General features: G+C 42.6%; 1 protein-coding gene across 1 annotated transcript in view; it reads left to right on the top strand.

Moving 5' to 3' along the window:
• The window catches only part of cntn5 (contactin 5), a 137,514-nt gene that overhangs the window by 110,550 nt on the left and 12,979 nt on the right, over positions 1-13,985 (top strand). Inside the window, 1 exon segment of the mRNA XM_030380344.1 lies at positions 147-217. Within this exon segment, the coding sequence (XP_030236204.1) occupies positions 147-217 (71 nt within the window).

The following is a 13,985-nucleotide window of genomic DNA, read 5'->3' as shown; positions in this document are numbered from 1 at the left end:
CACGCCGGGGTTTTACGGGCTAATATTCTATTTTGTTTTGACGTTGTAAATCTGAGAGGTTATTAATTGGATTTGTCACCGCAGCGGGTGACGATGCGGAGATACGCTCTAATTGTGTTGCCTGTGTTTTTTGTCTTTGACTCTAGTCCCGGCGGTGGCGCCGGCTAACGTGAGCGGAGGAAACGGGCGCAGGCACGAACTGGTCATCTCCTGGGAGGTACGACACTCACCGGGCTTCACTCAAGATGGCCTACTGTGTTGCTCCTAATGCGCTCACTCTAAAGTAACTCAGTTGCTCTGAAGATGCAACATTACCCTAAATATATGATGTTACGGTTAATATAGTCGGTTACTGTGTGGATATGACGTTGCTGTAAAGATACTCCGTTACTGTGAATATACTCACTTACTCAAAAGATCTACTCAGAAGATCTAACATTACTCTAAAGATTCGATGTGAATGTGAGGTTACTCAGTTGCTCTCAGGATACGACGTGACAGTAAAGTTCCCTATTAACTCAAAAGATAAAACAATACTCTAAAGATACTAGCAGTGTACTAGCGGATAGCGCAGTTGGTGCTGCTATTTTGGCAGGTCGGATCTGCAATTTTTTTTCCATAAGGGCTGCATGAATGAACACTGTAGTAGGCTATGCCATGCGTTAAAATAATAATAATAATAATAATAACAATGATAAACTCGAGCAAAGTAGGCTATATCCCAGTCTTCCGAAACAAAATCTCGTTTTAGGGTAAATGATAACATTGGTTATTATTATTTGTGAAAGAACAACTGATACAGCGGTAATAAGTTGTATTTAAATCAATGGATCTGCAAAAACCATACAGCAAACACATATTTTCTTGACACAGACATCGTGTACAAGCTCATAACTTCTAGGATTGATGAGTATTTGATTGTGAGAAAACATTGTTTACCGCTAGTGAGTGTTAAAAAGAATGAATGAATGCAGGTGCACGTGTGTGCATCCATCTGTTTAAACAAACGCAAACTAAACACGTGACGCATAATACAGTCCATGGCAATGTACATTAACGGGGGGACACATGAATCTTAGGAACACACGTCTAAAACTATGATGTTTACAATTATAATAAGAAACGATGTGTGTTCATGTATTGACGCATATCATTAAATAGACCCACAGTTGCGGCCACAAGTTTTCTTTGCCGCAATTTACATGACGACTCAGTATTTCGAAAGTTGTAGAATAAAACGCTGTTCCATGTGTGAATTAGGGCCTATTATTTGGCGATAAACTGAACATAAAAAACAAGGGTCATTTATCCGCCGGTATAATAGCAACAGGGGCAGAGCCCCACCCATAAAGCTACTTCTGTTTTGCGCTTCTCACTTTCAGAACGTTAAAATAGGGCCCACGATGTGATTGTTAAGTTACTCATTTACTCTGAACAGTGTAATCAGTAACTGATCAGTTACTATGAAGTCTCAGTTACTGTAAAGTTACTCTGTCACTATAAAGTCTTGGTGTCGGCAGAGATACTAAGTTGCTGTGAAGATACTACTAAGATAAATATAACGATACTCTTTTGCTCTAAAGATTGAGGGTGCTGCAGTTATGATAAATGTATTAATATTTTTGGAGATAAACAGTCTATAAAATAAGGCTGATCTTTTTTTTAAAATGATCTAATTTCCTTTTGGAACAATGTGTTCTCTGGGTCTCTGATGCGTAACCTCAGTACGTATCCCGGCTCAAACGCGAGGCGGTAATGGTGGTTTAGGTACTTCTCGAAATAGTACGTCTGGTTTGTTTAATAATTGCCCTAGAGCCAAAAAAGAAAAAACCCACAGTGGAAGCCTTGTGGGCTGTAGTGTTTTGTTTCTTTTGCCGATGGGGATAAATCTCCTGCTGAGAGGTTTCCAAAGTGTTCTGCTTCTCATTTGCACTTGGGGCCCTCACCGCATACTGCCAGTGTGTCCGTGTGATAAAGTTCAAGTGCCTTGCTCTACTACCCGTATTGCGTGGCTGTGGTTCAGTCCACAATGAATCGCCTTCTGATGAGAGACAAACTCTGCGAGTGCGTTGTGCGTCGGAACTGCTTCACAGCGGCATCGGTGTCCCCGTCTGTTGTCTTGTGAAACGGTTCTACAGCTGGTGTGAGATGTGGTTGGCCGTTCAAATGTACACAACCATGAATGTGGCTCTGCATTTAATATGACGTCATGCATCGACTTTCTCTCAGCACCCCCAGCTCTGACTGACTTCCCCCCCGTCTCGGCATGCTGTAAAGATATTCAATTATTGTGAAGATACTCACTTACTCTTAAGATACTCAACCCACAACTTTCACTAATTTACGATAGAGTGTTGATGAATGTGCCAACATGCCCCTCGGAGCACCTGTCACACCGTGTTTTTTCAGTGGATCCAGGGTGTGAAGACGCTCAGTATAACACTTATCCTGAAGACACTCAGAACTCTGCACCGGGATGTTATTTGTTGTTCAAAGCAACCTTTAATTAATGGGATGTTTTTTTTATTCATCACGTGCTGAACTTCTAGTTTAAAATGCATAAACATGTCCTTAATAGGCTATTTGTGTATCATGCAAAGTGCTTTTTCTACCTCTTAGAACGTACCAATGCTGGAATTAACACAGTGGGCAGCACTCAAGCTGTGGTTGACATGCTTTGAAATTACCAGGCGTCAACACACTCTTCACCGTCATGGCTCCAAGCTTCTGCCGTTCTTGCGTGAATCGTTCCCGACCATGTGTTATGCTGAACTTTTACATTGATCAGAAAAAATGAAAAATCACTTATTACTCAGCCGCAAAGTAAGTAAGTTTCCTATTTTATGGCAGTGGAAATAAATTAGATTTCCTTTTAATCAACTCTGCTGACTGAAGCTCAATAAATCTCTGTACTTTTTGTTCGTTGCGATGCATTATCCGATGACAGAGCAAACATTTAATATCGCGCTAATTGCTGTACACTGCTGTCTTATTGGATCTGGTGTTCACAAGCTATTATTGGTGTCTGTGTAGGACCGGAGAGAGAGAGAGAGAGAGAGAGAGAGAGAGAGAGAGAGAGAGAGAGAGAGAGAGAGAGAGAGAGAGAGAGAGAGAGAGAGAGAGAGAGAGAGAGAGAGAGAGAGAGAGAGAGAGAGAGAGAGAGAGAGAGAGAGAGAGAGAGGCGAGGGGGCGGGCGAGAGGTAGGTGGTGGAGCTCGGTGTGTTCGTTTTGGATTTAATATAGCCATTATGCATGTGTTCCAATCTGTAAGGATATTAGCATATTGCAGATATTCCAAAGAGGTCACAGCCCTGTGCTCTTCTCCCTGTGCCAGGAGGGATTTAACACATTTGGACCATCAGACAGTCAGCCTAAATATCTCTGTGGTCCTGGTTCATCAGTTCACCTAGGAGATGGGGGGGGGGGGGGGGGGTGGACGCTGAATTTAGGACGCTGAATTTATTCATGGTAATCTTTCACATTTTGTTAGGAGGCTTGTATCGAAGAAACAGAGTCCTGGCTTGTCTGACTGACTGACTTAACTGAGTATTAACGGTGAGAGGGTCCTACACGTAATGAATCCTTTCCTCCTCAGCCAGAATGAAGCGAAGCAGGAGCCGGAACCGACGCAGGCTGAGCGCTGCGTACGCCGCGAGGCGAACGACGTACTGCGGCGTGCCGCCTAAACAACCCACCCCAGCGGACGCTCGTTTGGCTGGGAGCAGGAACAGCGATCCAACCCACACAAATCCTAGTTTGACCTACCTTGGTGTGAGGGGGCTTGTCTTATGACGGGATATCATAGCAGCTGAGGGGGTCCAGTGTGTTTACGTATCAGACGGGACGTCCTGCGATCCTGTGCATCCGTGTCATGTGATGACGTCGAGAGAACACTTTCATCGATAAATGCGGTTACTATGACTTAACTCGTTACGTTTTTCGTATTCTTTGGTGCGGTTTGAATGGCCGATGCTGAAGTCGTTCCGGATAAAACATATCTTAAAGCAACCCACTATTAGAAACGGCTGTTATTGGAAGCCTTGTGGTCTCCCAGACCGGGGGCATGATAGTGTAGAGGCTGTACGTCGCTTTGGATAAAAGCTTCTGATAAATGACTCAAATACAAAGTAGTCTCCGGCCTTGCCTCAGTCCTTAATATCTCATTCACCCGTCAGCCATGGCAACAGACAGCTGTCTGCATTGTGGCCCGTGGGCCCACTCGGTCAGTGGGAAGCACTCTGTGGACTATGACAGATACAGATAGTTAAGTGTCCTGTATGAATTTAAAGTCGCAGGACAGAGGAGCCACAGTCCGCGAGCAACAGCTCTCGGCCGTGGTGTCAGATGGGCTACTACGGTATTCAAGTCAGGTTTTAAATAACATTGTACGATAACCTCAATGCCTGAATGGCTCTGGAATAATACCATGAATTCTTGTCTAAACTTTCTTTCTTTCTTTCTTTCTTTCTTTCTTTTCTTAACCTTTGGATGAAACTCCCAAGCAAAACAAGCTCCCCCACCCTCCCCCTCATCTTATCTCACAACCCAGAAATCTGAGCAATTCAAGCATTCTTTTCTTTCTTTAAGGCTGTGCTTCTGCATTAATTATTGATGCAAACCAAGGTCCCAGGCTCCGGCTAATGTTTACCTTTCAGTGTGAACATTATTACAATATACACACACCTTGCCTGTGTGTGTATCTCTAGGTGCTCCATGTGTGGATCTAAAGACACAGGACTCTTTCCTCTAAACCTAAAGGCGGCCTAACCTCTCTCATTGCAGTGTGGGCGGGAATATCAGAGCCACCCCGCTCCCCAGAGCTCTGGCTAAAACGTCCTCCTCACTGCAGTCTCCCCCCCCCCCCCCAGGGGGACTGTACCTGTTGCCCCACCGCTCATAAATCCTGCAGGCGAATGCGACTCAATGGTCACGTCGAGGTGCCTACGTGCCATTCATTCGATTCGTTTTTTTTTGCTTTCAAATTATTTCTTTCCACCCGGCGACCCGGGAAAAAATCCTGCCAGAGGCGGTTCAGGTGATAAACCCCCGGCTGATGGACGGCACTCGTCCTGACGGCTCTGCGGGCGTGAAGGCAACGCTCTGACGACTTTAAGGTCTGCGGACGACGGGCATCGCTTGCCGGTACGCCAGGCCTGCCTCACGCGGGAGACGTTGTGGGTCCCCCCCCCCCCCCCTGCCGCCGCCTCTTAGATGATGTGAGGAGGGGAGTGGAGAGGGGGGTCTTGCGGTGATGTCATCCTATCCTCGGCATCATCAAAGCAGCACCTAATTAAAACGCAGATGGTCGGGATGAAGTTTCAAACGCGGCGGAGTGGAGGTGGAGGTGGTGGGAGGAGGAGGAGCCGGGAGTGCCAGGCAGGCTCAGAGACGGAGGCTGAAGCGGTGGTTTGATGTTATGAAAGGTAGGGGGGGAAGGATGGGATGCTTGGTTGGCTTAATGTTCAAACGGTAGGCCAGGGAGGATGTTATAGGTCTATGACATAGATAGAAATGTATAATGGGTCTCAGAGTGTCTCAGGATGCTATATATAGATTGGCACGACGTTTAAAAGGCAGTATGGAAAGGGTGTGATTTGACTGTCTAAGGATGTTACTGGTTTATTCTAACAGTAAGACATTTATAATATAGATAGGTTGGTTTAATGTTTAACACTAAAATAGAGATATGATAGACAGGTTGGTTTAATGCCACATTAAGATAGAGAGGATATAGGTAGGTTGGTTTAATGTTCAACAGTCTAGAGATGATAAAGATAGGTTGGTTTAATGTTCAACAGTCTAGAGGTGATATAGCTAGGTTGGTTTAATGTTGATTAGTCGAGCGATGATATAGATAGATAGATCGGTTTAATGTTGGAACAGTCTAGAGATGATATAGATAGATGGGTCGATTTAATTTTGGAACAGTCTAGAGACTATATAGATAGATAGGTTTGATATTTCTCAGTAGTCCAGGGTGAAGGGACCAACAGATGTGGCCCCACAATGCTGCTGTGTTAGCGTCCACAGAGGAGACATAATGCTGCTGTACAAGTGGCCCAAATCCCTTCTACTGTGGCTTTGGGATCGTTCCCCAACTGATGGCAACTTTCTGTCGTTTGACAGCTTCGTTTTATGGGGGAGACGCACGAGGGCGGCCATTAATGAAATCCATAAAGTCTCTGAATATCCCGGCTAAATCAAGGGCGTTTGTTTTCTATCTGCGTCTGCTTTAGAGCCAAATAAAGAGGGCTTAAGGCTGCTACACACTGGCCCAACCGTTTGGGGAGGCTTTGACCCGTTCTGGAACAAATCTTTTCAGTGTGTTCAGCTGTGTTGGAAGCTTTTCGAACCGCGCCGACGGTGTCTGCTCCGATTCAACACGCAAAATATGAGAGCGTTGGGGTCTGAGGTTGAAAGCCTCTGATTGGTTTTGTGCTGGTAGCACACAACCAGCGAATCCGTATTCAATCTTCGCAGTTTGTTTCAATGCAACGAGATGCTACGAAGTGGTCAGATGAAGGCAGTTGGCCGTTGGTTTGAGTGTGGGCTGTGTGCAACCATCAGCCTCCAGACAAATGGGGTGTTGATGGATGGAATAAGAGTTGGGCTGGAATGTCTAGTGGTTATAGGCAAGTAGGTCAGGGTCTCCGTCGAAAGGTTCAGGGTTCGATCCCAGAGGTCTGCCTGAAGGCATCCTCGAGCAAGATGCCCTTATCCCTACCTGCTCATTGATGGATCTGAATTCCCTTGGGTAAATCAGAATGAATAACTGTCAAAAATAATCATATATATAATAATAAATCAATTATATTTTACATATTTTATGCATGAATGTCAAACCTTTTAAGTGAGATTAGCGTTGAACCTTGAAGGTTTGTGTCTTGCATTATACAGTTTTACACTATCTGCACTGTTTTTTTCTTTCTTGGAGACATGGGAAAAAACACATTTTTTTACACACGGTAAAGCAGATGTTTTTTGTTAAGTTAACGAAAAGGGCACAGAGGGATGGCAGAATCACTGTCGTACCAGCTGTAAAGGCATTGAGGTAGACAAAAAAGACAAAGCAGAGGGAAGGCATTAGGGTGTGTACTACAATGTACTATGTCTCAGACATGACTCCACGGCAACACAACTGGCTTTAACACAAAGTGAGCCAGCTTGCTTCTGTTATGTGAAACCTTTCCCAGTAAAAAATGATGTAGGAAAAAAGGCGGAACGTGAGTAAAGAATCTAAAGGTATAAATTATCTAAAAGAATGAACTTTCTGAAGGAATGTACATCCGAAGGAATAACAATCTTACACAATTAACATTCTAAAGGAATAAACATTCTAAAGGAATAGGCAATCTAGAGGAATAAACATTATATTGGAATAACAGTGTTATGGAATAAAAAAAATGTATGCAATTAACATTCTAAAGAATAATCGTTTTATATTTACATTCAAGGAATAAATGGTCAAAAGAAATTTACGTTCTAAAGGAAAGTAAATAAGTGGAATAAACCTAAAGATATAAACATTGGAAGAAACCTTCAAAATAATTGAAGGTTGAAATAAACCTTCTAAGGGAATCGACTTTAGAATTAAACTTCTAAAGGAATACACTTGGGATTAAAACATCCAAAGAAAAATCTTGAAATAAACCCTTAAGGAATAAACGTTGAAGGTATTTGTATTGATCTTACAGGATATGATTTGTAGTAGTGCAGGCAATTTATGATTCAAAATGTTATTCGATGTACATTTTATTATATGATTTAATGTTATTTGCTCGCATGTGGTGACATAACCACAAAAACGATTGTCTTTGAGCAAGCATGTGTGTGTTTGTGTGTGTGTGCATGCGTGCAAGCTTGTGTGGACGTGTGCGTCCAGCCACAGTGATCACCTGCGAACTACCAGTGTACCCTCAGCCCTTAACACAAACCAACACGTAAACATGTTCAACAGATTTGAAAAGGACTGTATGCTAATAATAGATAATTGAATGGAGAAGCACGCGCTGTAATGTTAAGCTAATCTACGTGTCCTGTGCATGTGTGTTAAACTGTTTTTGTTTGTATTTATTTGGACGGATTTGTTAGACAAGTAAGAGAGACCAATGTGTGTGTGTGTGTGTGTGTGTGTGTATGCGTGTTCTGCACCCTATAGTTTCATATAGGTTATACTTTAGACAATGTGTACAGATGTAAACGTAAGTGTGCCCACAGCAGAGATGGAAATTAACTTTTTTGCCCACCAGCCACTCATCTTTTTTACCAGCCACTTTTTTTCCGCTACATATTTTTTTAATATATGCGTACATTTTAAACAATACAATAGTAACAATAGATAACAAAAGGTATTTTTCATACAAATCTTTTTTTCCATCAGAGGTGATTTTTACTGTAAGTAGGTTCTACCAAGTAACTGAGTTGAAAACGTCAATAAAACAACATGCATGGCTACCCCATCATAACATGTTATTTACATGTGACTATGTGTCCACAGACCTGGTAACTAACGTATGATAGTAAGCATTATTGGCCCTTAACACTAATATTCAGAAAAAACACTGCCTCAAAAGGCTATTGGCTTAAGCAATACAAGTAGAGGCATATACTTGAACTTTATACCCTGAACTTTTAAACGTTGCAAACGTGCAAAAACATAATTATATATTTATGTGGAATTCAGACAATGCTGAAAATATATCTGTGGCATTAGGCCAATGCAGTGGTAAAGTGTGTAAAGTATGACCAAGTGTTTCTTTCTGTTCAATAGTCTAGATAGAACTTTATCAATCCCCTGTAGGAGAAATGTGTTAATGTTTGTCCCTATAAAACTAATGGTAAAAAATTTAATACAAAACACAACGGTAACTGAGTAAGTCAAACCGTCCAATCTGAATGCTCTAGTCTACTTAACCACTCCCCCTACTCACTTCCATCAATGCAAAGCAAACAGAACTGAATAGGGGAGGGCGTAGCCTAACTAGTTTGTGAACGACCCAGAGAAACGCAACGCAAATTCAATGTGAACATGTATGAGGCTTTAATATAATCCTGGACGATTTTGAAATTCCGCAAAACATTTTTGTGTGTGTCTCAAAAAGAGGGCATGTCCGGGCAAAAGAGGACGTCTGGTTACCCTACGTACGGGAAACACATTTGATTCCAACCTGTATCTGTTAAATAGCGGCCCAAATTGGTGGGCGCTATCCTGGTAATTTCTCTACGTGAGAAATACGAAGTGCAACGTGTGCATGGGTTGAATTCATGGGGCAAGCCCCAGGAATCTCCCACTTCCGGCTTCCATGAAAGAGAACCAAACTAATTCACACAAAAGCGTTCGTGCAAATCTAGCATTAAAGGTTAATTTAAGGAAGTTCTCTCCAGTCACGCTGAAAGTAGTTCGCTAGTAGTTGCGCTTTAATTTGCAGCGTCAGAGAATTCCGAGAAATCTGAATGCTGACTAAATTCTCAGAATTTTGACACTGCAAATTATTGCACGCTAGTGAACTACTTTAAAAAAAAAATCGACATCGTGACCTGGTGACAAATGGCTGGTGAGAACCTTCTTAATTGAACCTTTATTGCTGGATTTAATTATCAGAATTCGGATTTTTTCCAAATATTCTGACTTTATTATCAGAATGCTGAATTTTATCTCACAATTCAGACTTTATTAGCCTATTCGATTTCTGAATTAAAATTCTTGTGATGAATAATGTACATTTGTACAGTCGATGTGCAGCACTTTAATTCCCGTCAACTTTTTTTTTCTAACACCAGCACTTCCACAACTATGCCCATGTTCCTGACTGCTGTATACAAAACCATTTATAGCGCATCTATCTTTCGGCTGGGTAGTGATAGTCGCCCTAAATGCAGATTTAATGCGGGCTCTGATTCTAAATTAATGCCGCTGCTGAACTGTGTGAATAAATAAAGGGAACTGAAATCGAAAGAAGACCCGTGGTTTTGATGTACCGGTGAATTCCAGCTGAAAGTGGAACATTGCTGCCATCATGGGAAATGAATGTAGCCTAGGCCTATTGTAAATAACTTTCAATTCCTTGTTCTTTTGTTGAAAATATCCCCCACTAGATTCCCCCACCCCCACACAGATTTTGTCCTGTAGAAACCTATATGGTGGAAACCGATACGCCCTCTCAACCACAAAATGTTTGAGTCAATTCTATGGAAGTAAATCTGTGCCAACGGATTTTGAAAATAAAAAGCCATTGAACTCTAAGCACTGAATATTTATGCATTGAAATAACATATCTGGATTTTAATTGAACTCCTATTCAGCTTTATTTTTCAATGTCAAAAATTCAAAATTAAATATTCAACGTTAAAAAATTCAACGTGGGGACGTTGATTACGTTGAAATTAAAATCCAGATACGTTATTTCAATGCATAAATATTCAGTCACATCACGCCGAATGCGTGAGACTTGAGAGCCCTGTTACCGGTATATTATCCCGGATGTTGACAGTCGCAGTTCAGCAAAAGAGGCGTAGAAGAAGAAGGGGGCCGGATGTTGACAGTAATGGTTGTGGAACTGCTGCGCCATTGGACGAATGTATTAAATATGCAAATTTGATCGGACCCGATTGGAAAGTATTACCAGACACAGTGGCGGGTGAAGTGACACAATTCACCCGGCACCATACAAATCCACCCGCAAATGGCGTGTTGCGGGTGTTCATTTCCATCCCTGGCCCACAGTACAACTATGAGTATGGGTGAGGGTGATAAGAATGAAGATGGATAAAGAATTGTAAAGAAGACAGAGGAACGTAGGCTGTCTATATAAACACTATGGAATGATTGCTAGGTTTTTATTATGGAATTGTTAACTACTTTTGAATGAATGGCTCATTATTTTATATCTCATTATTTTGTTATTTTAGAATATATGGTGTCAGACATTCTAGATATTCATATAAGGAAATGATATATAACATGAGTAAATTATATTAAAATTACATAGAAAGTAAAATATAGTATTGTTAACGGTCCTGTAGGTAAAACGTGCTATTATTTGAGTGTCATTTGTTAGAAGTGCCATTGCCATCCCTCAGCCATCAGTGAGTGAAGTGCTCCGTGAGAATATTTGTATCAAGTTGACCTCCCTATGAGCCAATTTAGATTTTGGACCGCCCCCGGCACATTGTGACAGACAGACAGCAGAGAGGCCCTGAATGATTTGGAATATCCGCCCGGCCTGTCAATCACATGCACCCAAACACAGTGTTATCATTGTTCAAACACAGACACGTGAAATGCAACACTTTAATGTTTGAGAGGTAGGGAATGTTGCTCTGTTCATCTCTCTGTCCGTCTCTTTGAAACTCTCACATCTCGCCAACAGCAGCTCTAATATAACCGCTATATGTAATGTTATATAATACCAAGTTCGAATCATTTCTGGTGAAATTCTTCTGTTTTATGTGCAGAATGATAATCCTTCTCTTATCTGGATGGGCCTCTGCCATTAAACATTCATATCCATCAAATTACCCTTAGCACAATTTAACAAGATAGAAGTGGCGCTTTATAAGAGTGATTCTGAGACAGGAGAGGGATTGTCACATGGTCCAATAATCCCCATGTCCAGTTCAGTGCTCTAATGCGACCAATAAAGTTTAAATTGACTGCATTTAAAAAGCTCTTCTTTAACCACCGTGGCGGTTAATTTCCTGACATTCTCTCACACACCCACGCAGACATACACTCTCACACACATGCTGACAACACACAGACATCCGCTCTCTCTCACAAACACACACTCTCACACAAAAATATACAGGGACAGTCACACACACACACACACACACACACACACACACACACACACACACACACACACACACACACACACACACACACACACACACACACACACACACACACACACAGTGTCAACTACAGTGCAACCAACTTTTCGGGAACGAACATTCACACAAACGAACACACACTTGCACGCTCTCCCACTCACTAACGCAAACAAATTTGAGATATTGTATTATTATTATTATTATTATTATTTTTATTATTATGTGTTGGATGAGAATAAGAAAAACGGATTATTGCGTTCTGTCCACTCTCACCACTAGTTAGTTGTGTTACGTGAACGAGAGTAGCTTGGCTGGGTAGTACGAATCTGAGAATCAAATGGAGAGATTCAGGCTGGCCAGCATTTTTTGTTGCTGTAGATATCATTAATAGGATGTGTTTTTATTAAACAATTTTGAGATCACCATCGATCAGCATTGACTTCAGACACGTCTACGTTCTATAAAGCGAGGAGCTAGAGAAATGTTACACATTGCGACTAACAGACGATATTCCCTTCGCCCTGCTGGGCGGTCGACGCGGTTTGAGAGCCAACAGCCTCAGTCCTATCTCTCACCGGCAGCACCCTGCTCAACCCCCCCAGGAACACTCGGCTATCAATTATTAAAATGTGATTCTTGATATGAAAGGTCACGGAAAACGAGCCCCAACCGGCCGGAAGAAGCTGGCGCTATTTAAACCAGTGGCTCCTCATGTGTACTATTTGTGTCTGGACATATTAACACTGTTTCAACGCGTTTGCTGCATATGCAGCACGTTTACCCGGTAATGCATGTCTTGCCTGGTATAATTTGTGTTTTATTAAGTGTTGATTAATCAATTGTCTCGTAGTGTCCTATTGACACTAATATTTTACCCAATCTAAACCTAAAACCAGCCTAAACCTAACCTTAACCCAATATAAACCCAAAACCAACTTAAACCTAACCTACCCTGAACCAAACCTAGACCTAAATGTTACCTCAAACACACCCTGATCTTAACCGAGCCTAGGCCAAGGCATATCCTAAACCCGAAAGACCCTCAATTAGACCTTAACCGGTCTATTAAATCAAAACTCGGTTGAGACTGTGAGCATGAGAGAGAGTTAGAGAGAGAGTTAGAGAGCGAGAGAGCGAGAGAGAGAGAGAATCTTTAAACCTTACCTGCTGTAGAATCCAATCCTGGAATTGCAATGCAATGCATGCCAAGTACATGTCATTCATACTGGTCGTTAGAGGTATGTGGATTTTCTACGAAAACTTGACAGGCTAAAGAGAAAATGGTTGGATTTAAATTAGAAAGGCACCAGAAGCGAGATATTCAGGCTGTCAGAATCCAGCTGGTTTGTTGTTGTTCTTGCCTAGTGAAAACAAAGGCTGTCGAACTGAACAAGTTTTCTTTCTTGCATTTGCCAGGAACATTTATTAAAACAAACTGCCATCGTCGAAAATGCAACTTATTGTCTGAGAAATGGTCACATACACGCAGGTCGACAGGTTCGACGACAGGTCGACCAAGTCACCGGGACCGGTCATTTTAGGCTCTATGAAGAGCGATCGGCGATTCATCCGGTCGCCGGATGTGTTTTGGGTGTTTTTTTTTATCGTGAGTCTTGCGTCTTCTCGATGCTAATACAGCTAACGTGCTCACCGGCAGCGTCGCCGTCGCTGTGCTGTCATTTCCAGTGGTTGGTGTTTTGAGTGGGAATTCAGCTCCACGGACGCAGCTGTTGACCCACTTCAATCTCCCCGGTAGAACAGGCCCGTCGGTTCCGTCCCGTCCGTCTGTCTCATGCCTTTTGAGGACCAGCGCCACGGTGCCCACGCACAGACAACGTGGCACGTGGCGGTGCGTGATCACAGCCTGTCAGCGGCTGTGTGGGCAGGCTGCGCGGTGGATGGCGTCAAGGTATGAGGGTCTCAACTCCCACAAGTGGGAAACACACACACACACAAAGCATTGGACGTTATGGTCGGTTGAGACTGTGAGCGAGAGAGAGAGAGAGAGAGAGAGAGAGAGAGAGAGAGAGAGAGAGAGAGAGAGAGAGAGAGAGAGAGAGAGAGAGAGAGAGAGGGAGAGAGAGAGAGAGAGAGAGAGAGAGAGCTGGAACTTTCCAGTCGGTCAAAGGAAAGAGGGCATGGCGGTAGTT

The sequence above is a fragment of the Gadus morhua genome, chromosome 16 (assembly GCF_902167405.1).
Source record: "Gadus morhua chromosome 16, gadMor3.0, whole genome shotgun sequence".
NCBI lineage: Eukaryota > Metazoa > Chordata > Actinopteri > Gadiformes > Gadidae > Gadus > Gadus morhua.
Note: the sequence above shows the minus strand (reverse complement) of the source record. Positions and strands in the feature narration are given on the sequence as shown.